We start from the raw sequence: 16,201 nt of genomic DNA, 5'->3' as shown, positions 1-16,201 counted from the left end.
TGGAGCCCCACGCTGGGAAATTCAGCAATCACTGCTGCCTTTGGATAAACTGTTGTTGATTTTCCTTTGGAAATCAAGAAATAAAACCAGCAGATTGCTCCATCCCAGGAGAAGCTCTGCTCGAACACAGCAATAGGTTTTGTTCTGCACAAGGTGCCCACAGTCCTGTGGGGCTTCAGCACACAGAGAGCATCTGAGCAGGGCTCAGGACCCCTGGGCAGCCCTGCACACTGAGCACAGCCCCCCACCCCGTGTATCACACGCGGACACACACCACCACAGGTATCAAAGGGCCTCAATCTGATTAAAGCTTTTCTACCCCCTACCAACGGTCAATTCCATAAAGTAGCTCACCCAGGAGACCGAACTCATTTCATCCCTGAAGTCTAATTAAAGCCATTAGGGTATTCCTTGTCCTCCCGATAAGATCAAAGCATTCCAAGAGCCGCTCATTACCTTATTTTCAAGACAATTATACATCGCGGAGCACGGATTGATCCTGCCTCCAGCTGTATGCGTTTATCTCTGTCTATCATCGTGTAATCTGCACCACCAGACACGGTGTGAGAGCAGCCCATCAGCTGACAGCGCTCCGTGCTCACCCTGCTGCATCCTGCTTCCCCCTTGGATGCAGTGAACACCAAGAGAGCAGCGTGGGGTGCCTACGTCCGTGTCCCCAACCCCACAGCCATCAGCACACCACAGCTCTGTCTGCACACCCGACAGCGTTCGCTCCCATCAATCACGGCCCCGACGCTTTGCATGGACGCAGCACCGGAGCTCTGGGTGCACAACAGCTGCACCGGAGATGCAACGCACATCCCCGGTCGCATCCCCCTCCCCACGCATAGGGCAGAGCTGCTGCCCCCCGGCACTGCCAGGCTCTGCCCTGCCCCGACCCGGCCATGGGGTGCAGCCGCCTGCGCGGTGCCTTCCGCTCACATAAACACATCTCCGGCAGCTCATGGCCAGCGAGAGCGGAGCTGTGAATTTTCATCTCTCAGCTAATCAACTCGCCCTCTAGTCCAAACTTGTCAGGAGTTTTATCCCTGCCCTGCCGGCCCTCCTCCCGGCCCACGGGTGACAGGAGACGTTCCCATCCCTCCCAGACACATCCAGCTGCTACAAAAACAAACAAGCTCCGCGGGCGATGCCTGCTGGCAGACAGCGCTGACCCCAACCCGCTGCCCCCGGCCCCATAACGCGGCACCACGCGGCGCTGCGCCGGCACGGCGTGAACGGACGGCACAGCGGCTTTGCCCTGAGGGGGCATTTATTAATGGCAGCTTCTTGCCGTCCTCCCGTGACAAAGCATTAATCACGCGCTGCTCGGGAGGCTCCTGAGGATGAGAGGCAGCTGTGGCCACCGACGGCTCCCGGGCTGCGCTCGGAGCGAAGCGCTTTGGGAGCAGGATGAGACCGTCGGCCCCGGCTCTGTTCTGCTTCGTTCTGCGTTACCAGCCCCGTCGTACCTGCGGCCCTGCAGGTGCACGGAGGGAGCAGCGGTAAACGCATAACGCTGCGGGGAGCTCCGAGGAAGGGCTGCAACACGCAGCCGTCCCTCGGGGCGAGCAGCTCTCACTGCCCGGCATCTCTGCTAACCTCTAAACCAGGAAGGCTTTTCACAGCAGCTCTCGGCGTCCGGGTTGTGCAAACAGGGCACGGGTAGCGGGTTGGGTCACTGCGAGGCGATGCGGGACGGCAGCAGCTCACGTCGTAAGCGGCACCGCAACGGGACCCGCGCTGCCATCCCCGGGCACACAGCGCCCCCTGGCGGCCAAAGGCGGCTCCGCGAGTGGCTCACTCCATCCCGCACCTGCAGGGGGCGCTGCGGGACCGCAGCCCTCACTCTTAAAGCGAACCCCGCACGCTCAGCACAACCCCGGGCGCTGGGATCGGGGCGCTGCTGACATAGAGAAACTGTGAGTCACGGCTCTGCCCGCCGCCCTCACCGGAGAAACAGTGCGGCTCTATGCAGGGCTTGGCACGGCTGTGCCCCCAGCCTCACCCCGGGGCGGTGAATGGGCGCTGTGTGTGCGGGGATGACTCAGTGCCGCGTAGAAAAGCACGACGGGCGTCGTTTCTCGGAGGGTTCGTGGCATTCCGGCAGCTCGTACCGTCTCCATTCCCCCCCATCCAACCCCGACGTCCGCTGCTATAAAAGCGCTGCTCGAACCCGCACGGCAGCACTAAGACCCGCATCCCTCCCCGGTCCCGCAGCGCTGCGGCCCCCGCCCGGCTCACAGCTCCAAAGGGCCGCTCGAGCAATGTTAAAAATAAAGTCCTTTATTGATCATACGAATGTTTAACACGTTTAATGCCGTCAGCTATTAAAAAAAAAATGATTAAAGACTTCAGCTCGGTACGCTCGGCTTTACAAATGTACAGGTGTTAATGGATTAATACTAGGGTACACGCCTTTGCACTTCATTATACTCCATTCTCCAGTGACAGCTCTCGCTTGTAACAGGTGTGAGTTCTAGGAGTGATATTTAGCTGCTTTCACACAGAATCTACACGGACAGTTCTACCTTTAAGCTCCTCACTGGGTTAATTGGAGCCATCTTTGTGCTTAAATCCCCCTCCCTCCCCCCCAGATATCAGCTGCTAGCAAAAATACATTCTTCTGCAGGCCCCTTCCCATAGTATATTTCAGAAGAAACAGGACTCAGTGCATTTCCTAATAAACTTCATCATAGTCTCTCTATAGAGCTATAAGGAGGGGGGGGGGGGGTTATACAATTTACATCAACGTAAAAGCAAAGGAACGTGTTAAAGCAGTGTATACAAAGCCTTGCTTTTGAATCAGAAGCCACACGTGGGCCTGAATCCATCTGCCCATCCATCTCTAGAATTACACTCACCGAGAGGAAAAGAAAAACAAACCAAATCTGCTATGAGTACTTTTAAAAGAGCAGTAAATGTGCTTCCCAAAGAGCTTCAGAACTATGGCACACAACAGCACGACTCGAAGGTGGGTATGGACCTGAATGTCTGTGCAGGGAGGACAGCAGGGGCACTGCAGGCAACAGCCACTTCAAAGCAGCACACGGCTCTGAAGTCCTATAAAGGGAGACCCAAAGCTGGAGGGAACCCATTAAGGTACAGCAGCGCATCCTCCCATGGGTGTTTTTCCTATGGCGAAGTGGGACGTGTTTTGTTTAATTAAATATTGAAGGAGAAAGCAACTCTGGCTGTAGGCAACCTGACGCTGCTCCTGAATGCAGGATGAGCTCACAGCCAACACCTGAGAAATGAACTCAGGGTTTTGCTCTCTGCCTCCACCGCCCAGCATCACCCACAGGCAACGCTCGCTGCGTGGAGCCAAGCACTGCATGCAGAATGAAAGCAGAGCATCACGGCGAGGGCTGCACGTCCTGCACAGCAGCAGCTGCTCTGCCCCATTTGGGCCAGCAATTATTTGGTTCCCATTTTGCAGCAGCCAAAACACCCACAGCTTCCTCCTGTCTGAGATCCAGGTCAGCTGGATGCCATGGGTGCCAAATGATGAACAAAGTTATTGCTTTTGTGGAGGGCAGAAGGTCCCACGTTGCAATAGAATACAAACACCTGTATCATATGGAGTAGTGTTTTGGTTCTCTTGTTTTCAAGTAATAGCAAGACCTTGATCAAGTAATAGCAAGATCCTTTTCTCAGAAGTTCTACACACAACAGTAGAATGCTTAAAGGAAGTGGAAATTAAAAGGGACACACCAGGAGCTGGAGTTCAGCCATCAAAGCACGCGGGATGTGCAACAGGAAAAGCAAATAAAACCTGCTTGGACAGTGAATGAAGAACCATAGGATGGCTCAGAGGTTGGAGGGGGGGCCCTCAAGACCACCTGGTACCAACCCCTGCCCTGGGCTGGGTGCCTCCCAGCACATCAATAGGGCAGCCAACCTGACCTCCAGGGATGGGGCACCCACAGCTCACTGGGGAACCTGTTCCAGCACCTCACTGCCCTCACGTACAAGAAAGGAAAGTGGGTTGTATTGCTCAGTTCTACCCCAAAGGGAACTTGTGTTGCTTCCCAAAGCCCCCCAGGAGCTGTTCCTGAGGGATGCAATGTGCCTGTGGCTGCCGCAGCAGTTTGGTGCTCACCTTACAGAATCCATAAGACATTTGCCAACTTAAACTGCAGCAAATGGAAAAGAATCAACAACAGTGTCGTCCTAAAACATTCGCGACTCCCAGAAGGATTTGATCCTGCAGCTCGATGGTCCCCATCCTCACCTTTTCCAAAGGATCACATTCATATTGGAATGCAGACTTAAGTTCAGGCACTTTTGTTTTCTTTTTTTTTATATATATATATAAAACGTTCATCTGGAGCATAAAGTCTGCAGAAGCCGTTTCTGCTTAGTTCCTAAGTAGCATTTCAGTCCCATTTTTGCTTGATAGGTTAAGATCCAGTGCAGGGTTAAGGTTCTTGTTATTGATCTGACTGTTGCCACGAGGCATTTACTGTATATAGCTGTAGTTAAGGATTCTTCATAAACAAAAATATTTTCCTACCTATTAAAAAAAGGAAAAAAAAATATATATATACTAAATGCTTTGTACAGACAGATTCTGCTACTATGGAAATAAATAACACGGAGTGGAAAAAACAGTGCCTCAGCTCTAAGCATGCTAAGCCACGGAATGTCACGTTCACATCTGCTGGAGACTAGCTGCTGCTTGGCAGGAGGATCTCAATGTCTTTGCCATTGGATACCATGGTATTGTTGGAGCAACTGCTTGCCACGTCCGTGGGGGCACCCAGGGAGGATGACTGGGAAGAGGCTTTGGTGAGCGGAGTGGGAGCAGCTGGAGACTGAGCCAGGCCTGGTTTCTTTGGAGGAATGGGTGGAGGGTTCCCTCTTTCCGCTCGAGGGATGGTTGGTGACTTAATCCCAGGAGACAACGGGCTGAGAGGGCTGGAAACCTTGCCAGGGCCTGGAGAATGAGCAGATTCACTTTTAGGGCTCACAGCATTTGCCAGATTTCGATAGTCTGTGCCAAAAGGTGAGCTGTTAGGGGAGACGGGCTTAATGGGGCCCTGCTGGCTGGTAAATCTGGACAGGACCTGAGTGACCGTGTTGCGTGCCAACTGCTTGGCAGCAGAGTTATCTGCTAGGGTAGGAGACAGATCCCTTGCTGGTGGGCTCTGCAGGCCGCTGCTCTGATGATCATGTTCAGCTTGAGACTGAAACTTGTGCCGAGCTGCGTGGAAGCGCTGATTGATCCCCACCTGGTAGGAGGACTGGTAACCAGGGCTGCCTGCGGGAGCTCCCACCAGGCGTTTGCTAAGAACAGGAGAGGAGCACGGAGAAGGTGTGAGGGAGGAGGCAGCTGTGCTGCTGGGAGACAGGGATACCCCGCTGGAAGGGAGCTGGGACAGCAGGTGCACCGGTGACTCCGTTCTTATGGGAGAACTTCCATTCTCAACTGTGTTCTCCGGTGTTGCACCGCTGGGTTTCTCCTTCTGCACTTGGCTCTCCGGGGTATTTGTCTGTAGCAGCTCACCGCCCGTTTGCACGTCTGTATCACAATGGCCATTGGATTTCGCATAGGAATGAGTAGGCGTAGGAGGGCTGGGAAATGCAGCGTGCACAGCTTTGCTTGCAGCAGCAGGATTTGCTCGCTCTGCTTGTGGAAACTCTGTCTGGCATGACACAGACTTGACGGCAGGGCTGTCAGTAGCAACGCCTCTGGACGTCACAGAGAGACTTGGCTGTGAAGGCTCAGCAGGGCCACGCTCCTGGCGAGCAGCCTCCAGCTCTTTCAGGGCTTTCTTCAAAGATTCCACTTCTTCTTTCAGTGCTTTTGTACGGTTCTCTTCTCTGTTCAGCTTGGCTTTCAGCTGCTCTCTTTCGATGTCAAACTCCGAGAGCTGCTTTTCTACTTGTGCTTCCATCTGTAAGCCCCGCTTCCTCTTGGATGCCAGCTCCTCCTCCAGCTTACTCACCTTGCTCTTCTCTTTTTCCAGTTTCAAGCTCAGTTCTGCCGTCTTCTGACTCTCTTCTGCTGCTTTGGCAGTGGCTTTCTTGCACTCTACAACAAGCATGGAGGACAGCTGCTTGTGGCGTGCTCTCTCCTCCTCCAACTGACTCGAGAGCTTCTTCTGTTCCTTCTCAAACTTCTTCACCTGGGATCTTTCAAACTCCAGCTGGAAGAAAGGAGCAAAGAAAGGCTGTAAGGGAAGCACAAACAACCCGAAAGCAAAAGGGTTTACAACACACGTTGGAAATACCGCCCAGAAAAAGATGGCCATGCCTAAGGTGAATAAAGTTCTTCCCCTGGTGTCTGCCTTGTACAATAAGCAGCTCTGCTCACGTACATTAAGGATTATTACTTACTAGCATGTGAAATTCAGTTGGCAGTAAGCTAGACGCAGCTGCCACGCACTGATCTGAATTAAATCTTCCTTCCACCCCATCTACTGCTTTGTCAGTTTGCCTTTTAGAAGCGTTTAGCCTTTAAAGTGCTGATGCGTTATTTATGTTTATTAAAGCCCGCAGTGCTTCGGCAACAGAAAATAGCAGCTTAAATATTTATTATAGTCTCTGAACAACCCCCTTAGGAGACCTTTCATGATTTATTCTCACTTTTGAGTACTAGAAAGCATCATCACTTGTGAGCAGGGCTCTGGCTCTTCAGAACTGCACAGATTTTGGTCTGAAGTAAGATTACAAAGCACTCGTTTATGAGCAGCTTACCAGAAAACTACAGCTGTTTTTCCTATTGAAATGATAATAGCTCAGAGGGCCTCACAGAGGAGTGAAGCCCGTGATGCTCTTTTGACACTGAGGTGTGATCTGGCTCCAGCAACCCAATTGAAGCTGCATGCAACCATGGGCTGGGTAGTGAGCAGTCACAGGCTGTACCTGCTGGGTGAGTCGCTCCCGTTCCTTCTCCAGCATGTAGGTGACATCATCCCCCTCTGCTGTGTCCTGGGCATGCCGCTGCCTCTCCTCCTCCAGGTCCAGGATCACCTGCCAAGCAAACACTGGTCACCACAGTGCCCTGCTGCGCTCACAGGCTGAGCAAAACACAGACCTGCAGCCACACTGCAACCAGCTTATACGAAAGAGCCACCGCTGTGCAGATATCTGAGCACAAAATACAAACAAGCAGCTTTTGGACAAGTCACATTCTGTCATTATTTCCTAGTCGGGGCCAGAAAGAAGCAAGAAAAAAGATCCCATGCTTCACAAGTCCTCGCTTTATTCTCTAAGAGCCACGTTGCATTGCATGCTCCTCCTCACCACTGCACAGCAGCCCAGAGGCTCGTGTTGTCTGTCACTGCTGGCTGTACCTTACCTGTCACCTCCTGTCTGCACCTCCAACAAAGCCAGCAGGAGCAGAGCACGTGGCACAACAGGCTGCAATTTGCAGACAGATTGCTCCATTCGAGGGCTGCGGAGCGAAGTTTATTTTAAAGAACATTCATTTCTTCTTCCACTTAAGAACAAGATGAGCTCTTGAAATGAAACCGCTTTGCCATAAGGACCCGGTTAAGGAGCTCCTTCAGTTTCTATGCCGAACTAGATGAACAACTGAAATCCTATTAACTCAACAAAAAGAAAGCCAAATGTGGTGGAGTCTCTTGGGTGAGTTTGCATCACCCTGCAGACCTCCAGGCTTTCCAAAAACAGTGACCAGGAATTTACAGCAGCTTTTCAGTCTTCCTGCAATTTAGGCTTCCAAACAATGCTTGCATATCTTTCAAGTACACAGGGAACCTTTTTATTAGAGGAAAAGGGGGAGGAAATCTGATTTTCCTGTGAATATTTAGCTAGATAGAAAGGTGACACACATCATGCTTCCCATGACTCCCAGCACACCAATGGGCAGTTGAGAGCTGCCAGCACTCAGCACAGTGATGGGAAGCCCAGCTGGCAGCTCAGATCACTGCGAGGTTTCTGCATCAAAAATGCTTCATGCTCCTCGCAGACTGAAAGAGCCTTGCTCTGCCTTATCCCCATCAAAACAGTAGCTAAAAATACACTTAAATTTGGCACTGTAAAAGCTTACTCTGATGTGAGTAAAAGCAAAATCTCAGCTGCTTCTCAGTACGTGAAGCAATGGAACAGGTTGCCCAAGGATGCTGTGGATGCCCCATCCCTGCAGGCATTCAAGGCCAGGCTGGATGTGGCTCTGGGCAGCTGGTTGGTGACCCTGCACACAGCAGGGGGTTGGAACTGGATGAGCACTGTGAGCCTTTGCAACCCAGGCCATTCTATGTGAAGAAGTTGAGGCACAGCAGTGTAGTGCAGGTGCTAGAGATAACCCCATGTAAAAACAGAGGGATTTGTGTGTTTGCTTTTTAAGAGCTAAGTAGTTACACGAAGAGAGCACTCTGGAGCGGGTCACCAAAATCCGAGCATTTCAGTGTTTTTATTGAAACCAACATCACTTCAAAAGGCAACTATTCACCTCTGTGTAGCTTATTTGAAGCAAAACGTACCTTTCTGTGCCTGCTTTCTGCAGCAGCTAGTTGGGATAACATTCTTTCCTGCATATTCTTGCAGTGTTTCATCACCACCTTCAGGATGGATAAGGGATTGGAGCATACTGGCTGCTTTTCACCATGATTCGCCTCTTTCAGGGCCTCAAAATCTCTCTGCAAAGCCATTAATGGATCACTGATGTTGTACTTTCCATAGCGTTCTTCAATGAAGGTGTCTCTGTGCTGGGCCTGTGTATCAAAACAAATGTGCATGTCAATATACCTGCTAAACAAAATAAAAGGGAACAGTTGAGAGTTCACATCCCCCCTTCCCTGACTTTCCCACTTAGAGGTGAAGAAATCCCAGCAGTCTGACACATGATATCCCATTATCTGCTGCAAAGGAAAAAGCCACACGTGTGTCATGTTAAAAGCACTTGGCTAACAGATGAGAACGAGGCAGTAATTCACATTGCAAAAGGCAATCGAGCAATTGGCCTCCTGAACAGCAGTGCAGCCCGTGTTCATCTGGATATAGACATGGGCCATGGATGGATGTAGCCAGGTTGGATGTGGCTCTGGGCAGCCTGGTGTGGTGGTTGGTGACCCTGCACACAGCAGGGGGTTGAAACGAGATGATCTTTGAGGTCCTTTTCAACCCAGACCGTTCTGTGATAGGATGACATTGCTGAGAGGGCACTCAGAACAACATCAGCATCATTGCTCACTTCCTCAGCAGGAACATGAAGGGCAAACCATTACCAAGCATCAACCATTTCTTACAGGATTGCTTAAGGACATCTTTTAGGTAGGAGAGCTCCAGTCTGACTGACAAATACTGCCTTCTCTGCTCTCTTTTCATTGGGAAAGGTGCTTTCTGACATCTCAATAAACAGCACTGAGAAATAAAATGCTCCCCTCAAGCAAACAACAGCGAGAGCTGCTCTAAACACTGCAGCTGGAGCAGAGAAGCAAACTGATGTAACAGAATTGTATTGCTCAGAGGACCGATGTGATGCACAGTAAATCTTTACTCAAATACCAACAGGGACTTCTCGGACCTGTTTATATCCTAAGATGCAGCCACGTGATCAGCATGGGAAAAAAAAACAGCAATCAAAGCATTGCTCCCTCTAAGGGAAAAACGTGTGGGTTGCCTTGGAAAAAGGAACAACAAAAGCACTTCTCTCTCCATGTCTCCTCCACAGTCAAACCCACTCGGAGACATTTGTCCCATGAGAATGAATTGGAGCTGGATTCTAAGCCTTGCAGCAAACAAATGTGCTCCCAAACACCGTTCAGCTCTGCCTGGGAAAGGTGGGTGTGACGGTTCTGTGTCTGCTTGGTCAGAGCTGAAGGTTCCAACTTTACACTTGGAAAAAAAAAAAGAGAGGAAGGAAAGGCTTAGCCCTGGAAATGGGAGGGCAGCCCTGGATAATGAGCCACCCATGGGTTAGTGAATCACAGGAAAAAACACAGCCTTCTTTTTTGGTGCTGGGGTGGAGAACTTCAGCTAGTCTGAAGAATCCATAAAAAAATGACTCAAGCAAAACTCTCTCTCCAAGAGCCCAAGGGATGTGTAAGTGACTCAGGCATGGCGTGCCTGCAGCTAGCAAGGGAGCTGGGTGAGCCATTGGGGACACCCCAAGCAGTGCTGTGCCCCTGGCTGGGCAGCAGGGCAGCCCTTAAGTTTGCTTCTGGTCCTTCTTCCCAATCAAAGCTGGGATTTACCACCAGTGAGGTTTATACCCGCTGCACGCAGCCTCTGGTTCTCATGCATTCGGTGCCTGCAGAAATAGCTGCACTGCCCCCATTCAACACTGGGCTCTGAGCTCCAACTATAGGTTGGTAGATAGCAAATGCAGATCTGTAGGTGACACTCAGTATATAAGACATCCCACAACGTCAGCTGCTCTTAGAAGGGAAGGTGCAATCTCCTGCAATGACATCTCTGTATCACCTCAAATATCTGTGTTTCTCCTGCCAATACATCTGGAGCTGACAGAGCTGGAGGGATGATTCCCGTGCAGATGAGCAAAGCAAAGTGCAACAAGAGACTGCTTTCCCCTGGGATTGCTGCACTTCTTTGGGCTGAATTCTCCCCATCTTTTATTATTATTATTTCCTCCTTTCACTGAAGCCTTGTTTCCACAGCAGCATTTTCTCTGCCTTCAGTCATTTTCACAACTCATTTTACTGGAACACCAGGAGGGGAATTTCCAGTGCTTGCTTTTAAGTGCTTTTCTGGACACGACGTGGACTGTGATGTCAGAGTGTGGGATTTAACTCAGGGCACGACACGAACAGTGTTAATTAACCACACTTACTGCACAGGCAGTACAAACACGCACAGGAGTTCCTCCTTCACGTTATAGAGTGGCTTCATCTGTAAATAGCTTCTCCCTGCCTCCAACTTCCTTATTAGCTTTGTTCCCTGGAGCCTGGAAGTCGAGCAGGGTTGGAGGCCTGGTGGAGCTCACCGTGCTGATGGCAGCATGGAGTAAGAAGGGATATCACACACATACAGTGCTCTGAACCACCACCACCACCACGTTGCAAACCAACAGGAGCACGTGGCCACGTGAAGGCTGTTATCAGCTCTGAGCAATGTAAGAAATGTTCTCGACAAACACAGAGTGGCACAGAACTGCAGTTCCTCCTCCGGCAGCTCCCCCAGCTCAATGCCAGCCCCCAAAGCTGTAAGAAGAGCAGTCAGAAAAGCCGGCATTGCAGATCATGCAGAGCCTTGCTGGATCTCAGCTGCCCTATAAGCCACTCTGCCCCATCTGTGAGAGATTAACAGCACCTGCAAGTGGGTTTTTTTTTTTACATGGCTGTTGAAACAAAGAGGTCGATGCTTTTGTTTGCAAAGTGCAATGTAAGTAAACTTCCAAAAGCCACTGACAAATGGGCATTTAATTGCGCAGTGCATTAATGCTGCCAATTAGCCAGGTTGGAAAGGAAGCAAGGGAACATCAGCTCACCGTCCTTAGCACAAAGCAGTTCCTGCTCCAATGCACATTGCCTCCGACCTTACCACAAAGGAATCTGCCAGAAAGCTGCTTCCTGTTCTCCAAAAATAAACAGAACTCAGTTTCCAGTGTGCAAAGAACTCTCATTTGAGGAGCGGGGAACTGTGCTCTGAATTACCCACACAGACAGGGAAATACCAAATGGCTCTCAGCAAACCCACCAGCAGTTCGTGCATGCAGAGTGAGAGCCCTGCCCGCAGCATTGTGCAACCCTGACAGCATCTGGGCTTCTTGGATCGTCTCAATAGGATCGTAACGATGGGAAAAGAGATTTAAGGGCTGCTCTGCAGAGAGCGCTGAGATTTATGCAGTGGATAGGAAACGACTTTTGGCTAAAGAGAGAAGGCAGTGAAGGCAAGTCGGAATGGGGAGAAGCATTAATTAGAGCTGACCTCAGAACTGCCCTTTATAGTTTGAATCCAAGCACCTGAGCAGTGCCCTCAACCCTCTCCAAGCCTCCTCAGCAGAGCCCTGATGCTGGGCAGGCAGGACTGGGGTATGGAGGGGGACCTCATGGAAGGGGAAAGCTATTTTGGGATCTGTCATCTGCGTGCACGGATCCTCTGCTAAATGCCAGATGGCGAATGCTTTCCTTTAAGCACACAGGATATCAATTAGTGCAGGCTGTGCTATAATCACATTACAAGTTGACAAATTAGGGCACTTTTCCTATGCAAGCACTTGCTCTTTCCTACAAGGTAACATCGGGTCTGCCTCAAGAACCCAAAGGAGTCAGAAGCATTTAAATTAGAAGTGGAGGTCAAACCAGCCCATTTAATTGCTCCTCAGTTATGAGAGCCAGGCAATCTGTGCCAAAAGGTATTTCAACCGTGTTAAACTCCTCCTGCAAGAGAGAACTGCGGGTTAAATTTCAACAGGAAGGTGTGCATGGAATGCCTATGGGATGGAACAGCTTTCCTCGCAGTGGTCCTCAGTGCTCCCCTGTGTGCACTGCAAGTGGTTTGGGAGGGCAGCAGTGTTGCTCCTATGTGACAAGGCTATCTTATTTCTGGGGAAAATAAAATGGCAGTAAGAATGTAGGTGCCCCAACTGCATTAAAAGGGCAGAGCTTTACCCGACAGCACCTCAACCGCTCCTATTGATGTGCCATAATTACAGAGCCCTGTCCCTCGAGTAGTTTACCTCTTCGGGAAGGCAGTAAGGAAGTTGAAGTAAAGCCAGGTTAGAGCGAAGTGCAGCCCTGTGATGCTATGGGAAAACAAAGAGCAGATCTGAAAGCACAGGCTGGCACTGCCTGCATCTCGTGCAGACAGACTCGTGACAACCCATATCCTCCTTCTGGATGGTGCATGTTTTAATTTTAACACGCAAACCAGAAAGATTAACTGCTGTTTGCGTTAGTTAGATGTGGCCTAACCACAACAAGTGCTAGAGCAGTTTAGGAAAGGATTTGCACGTAGCCAGCTACAAGCATTACTAAGCAATGCGCGTCTGACTGCTGACAGATCAAACCTGAAGAACACCTGGATTCTTATTGGTGACAACGTGTGACAGGACAGGAATAATGGTCCCTCCGACAGCCCCGTGTCAGTGCACACCCAGCAGAGCTGCACAGTGATGCTGGGAGGAGCCCGTTCCCACCTGAGCTCATTGCTGCGCTCAAATAATTACAGCTGTCAGAGCACAAACAGATGCAATCTCGGGTTGGCAGCAGCAAATCACGGATGAAAATCAGGTTTGTCAGCACTCAGCATCCCCCGGATATCTGTGGCAATCGTGGAGAATGCACGACAGCCACTCCTGCCTCACACTGCAGCAGGGAAGGTGCCATCACAACAAGGCCAGAGAGACCTCTGCTTTTCAATCCACAAAGGGGAAAAAAACAAGCAACAAAACTGCCTCCAGTCAAAGGAGGCCCAGCAAAGCACCCCCAGAGCAGAGGGGGGTCAAAGAGGAGTCAGGAGGGGCACACAGCATTGCCTCTGCCAGCAGCACCAGCTCACATCAGCTTAGCATAATGCAAAGCCATGCAGGCTTTTTTCCTTCATGCGACGTTCTTCTCAGCAAAGAACTCATCTGTGCTCCCTCCTGGAGGGATGTTCTGCTTTATTAGGACTCCTTCCCTATCTAAGTCAGAACGCAACCAGCAGAGGAAGTCGAACAGACCTTCTTCTTTTCTCAGGACAGCGGAACTCTTGATCAGAGCTGATGAAAGCACACGCACAGCGCTGCAGCCAAACACTGAAACACCTCGTGCAGCAGATTTGGAGACACGGAGCAATACACACCATTTACTCTCACTGCTGGTACTAAGATAGGATCCCAAACCGGTAGCGCTGTTGACATTTGTCCCTTATCAGGGTACTTACAACATACCTTTAAGGCTTCTATGACAAGATCCCTTGCTTCTAACTCTCCCTCCAGAATGCTGAACAGCGTCAGTAGTTCTGGTTTGCTGAGTTTTTCCAGATTCATCCTGAAAACCTGTAAAACAGAAGGCAGGACACCCGCTTCAGCACACATAGAAGGTCCTTGCACACAGAGCTGCGATGCATAACCTCTATTTAACTTCAGCTCCCAGCTTTCCAGGCTGCAGCTAACCCTATGGGAAAGCAGAGCACGCACAATGCTTTGCTCTCCCTCAGCTCCAAAGACCAGTTAGCAGAAGGTTCAGTTTTCACCTCTTCCCAAAGGGTCACAAACATACGCACACCCAGATGGTGCAGGCAGAGCCTAAGGGCCAACGCAACAGCACAGCCTTCACCAGGAGCTGCTTAATGGGAAAGCAGGGATATTATAGTATAGGATATATATAGCAGCAGCGCTACTGTGGGTTGCACATCTGGATCCCACAGCTGCAAACAGCACTAAGGCTGAAGGCAGAGATGAATGCAGCCCGACTTGGGCCACCTCCATAAAGCCAAAGGTGAGGTTAACGTTGCAGAGCTCTAAAGCTCTATGTTATATTGCTTTATTAGCAAACAACAGCAATCATTCCTCCTACTAAACCCTCATCCCTGATGGGGATATCGCTCGTGCTGGCAGCCTCATGCTCTGCAGGTTGGTCACAAAGGAGCCTCTTGGACCCCCAACCCCACAATGGAGATCAATGGGGAAGGTTTAACCCATAACACTCAGTTGAACTCTGATATTTTCTGGAGCCTTTTTTTGCTGCTTCACAACTTGATTTGCATAGCGTTGCCTCTGGAGAATCACACACAAATACAAGTTGTGTCTTGTTTACGCCACAGCAGCTTTCCCAGTTGTTGGGAACAGAAAGTTCTGCTTGCAGAGGAACGAGCAGCCTGTTTGCACAGCAAATCACAGCTCTGCTTTGTGCCAGCGGGCACCGAGGGGCTGCGAGCATCACAACCAACACAGGCCTGGGCATAACAGAGCCGTGCTCTGCTCTGGAGCAGCAGCCATACGGAGGGCAGCCAGCAGCTGCAGCCACTCATCGCTTCTATATGCTCAATGCCCCCGTTGTGACTCACAGTTCTGCATTAAGGAGAAATAAGCCGTGCTATTCTTAACGTGCTTACGCTCTTTAATCAGCTTCACACCAGAAACAAGCCCTGCCCCTATATCCACTCCCAGGAGCAAAGCAGGGCAGCGCTCACACACCAGCAGCCCCCAGCAGGGCTCCAAACACGGACCGAAGAGCCGATAAACACGCAGCTCGGAGTCCCGCTTCACACCGTCACAACGGGGTCCCGAAGCCCCGCAGCGCTCACAGCCCCTTCCATTCGCTCACATAACCCGCTCACAGCCGCTCTCCGCTCCGCATCACCGGGTCCGGGACCCCCATCACAGTCCGGGACCCCCCATCGCAGCCCGGCCCGGCGGCGCCGCCCCCCGCCCCACCCGCAGTGAGGCCCCACCGACGTGCACCTGCCGCAGCCCCCGAGCACAGCACGGCTGTGAACGGGCCGTTCCTCCACCGCCCCCCGGAGCCGCCCCGGCCGCAGCACCGACCTGCCCGGCCCGACCCGCCGCCGCCGCTCAGCCCCGCGCCCGTCCAGTCCCGCCCCCGCGCTCTGCCCGCTGAAGGACATCCCGACCGCCAATCAGCGCCGCCACCGGAGCCTCCCTCGGACCAATCAGCCGTCAGGAAGGCGGGGAGAGGGCGTGGCCCGGCCGGTGGCGGCGGGGGCGGCCAATCGGGAGGCTGGACCGGGGCGCGGTGGGCGGGGCGAGGGATGAAATCCCTTTTGTTCGCGGCGGCGGCGGCGGAGAGAGCGGGCGGCCGTGATTGGTGCGTCACTTCCGGCGCGGGCGGGGGAACGGGGCCGCTCCGGGCGAGGGCGCTGTCCGGGCCCTCCAATAGAGCCCCGCCCCCACAGCGCCCCCTAGCGGCGCTCTCGGTGCAGTGCCCGGCCAGGACTGAGCGCGGCTCCGCAGCGCCCCCCAGCGGCCGTCGCCCTGCCCTGCAGCTCCGCCCGAGCTCGCTCTGCCGGACGTAACAGCAGGTGGAGGAGTGCAGCAGAAGAGCTTATCTCTGCTGGTCAATCTGAGCTTATCTCCGTGCCCAATTACAGGCTGTGCAATTTGAGACCTTCTACGTGGTGTATATAAGATAAACACTACAGGACATCGGAGAGAAATGCATTAAGATACTGGTGCTCTTGCATGCAACATAGCTACATCCCGAATGCCATCCCATCCTGGCTGCATGGCACTGCATGGCACAGCACAGTGTGGCACAGCACAGCATGGCACCATCTCCAGCTGCACCCCTGCTATGCTCGGAGCAGCAGGGAGCATTGAGCCCTG

The 16,201-nt window shown here is 51.9% G+C and overlaps 1 protein-coding gene across 2 annotated transcripts; it reads right to left on the bottom strand.

The window, feature by feature from the left end:
- Positions 1-2,300: 2,300 nt before the first annotated feature.
- Positions 2,301-15,497, bottom strand: CTTNBP2NL (CTTNBP2 N-terminal like). 2 transcript variants are annotated; one of them, XM_072356284.1, is made up of 5 exons: positions 15,404-15,497; positions 13,805-13,912; positions 8,454-8,684; positions 6,871-6,978; positions 2,301-6,152 (listed from the first exon to the last, which is right to left on the bottom strand). In XM_072356284.1, the coding sequence occupies exons 2-5, from the start codon at positions 13,901-13,903 to the stop codon at positions 4,671-4,673; spliced, it is 1,920 nt and encodes a 639-aa protein (XP_072212385.1). In that variant the 5' UTR covers positions 13,904-13,912; positions 15,404-15,497; the 3' UTR covers positions 2,301-4,670. The 2 variants fall into 2 exon arrangements, with proteins under 2 accessions (XP_072212385.1, XP_072212386.1); XM_072356285.1 differs by having other exon boundaries at positions 15,320-15,404.
- Between the last annotated feature and the right edge of the window lie 704 nt (positions 15,498-16,201).

The sequence above is a fragment of the Excalfactoria chinensis genome, chromosome 23 (genome assembly GCF_039878825.1).
Source record: "Excalfactoria chinensis isolate bCotChi1 chromosome 23, bCotChi1.hap2, whole genome shotgun sequence".
Taxonomy (NCBI): domain Eukaryota; kingdom Metazoa; phylum Chordata; class Aves; order Galliformes; family Phasianidae; genus Excalfactoria; species Excalfactoria chinensis.
The sequence above is the reverse complement of the archived record's forward strand: the minus strand, read 5'-3'. Positions and strand labels throughout refer to the sequence as shown.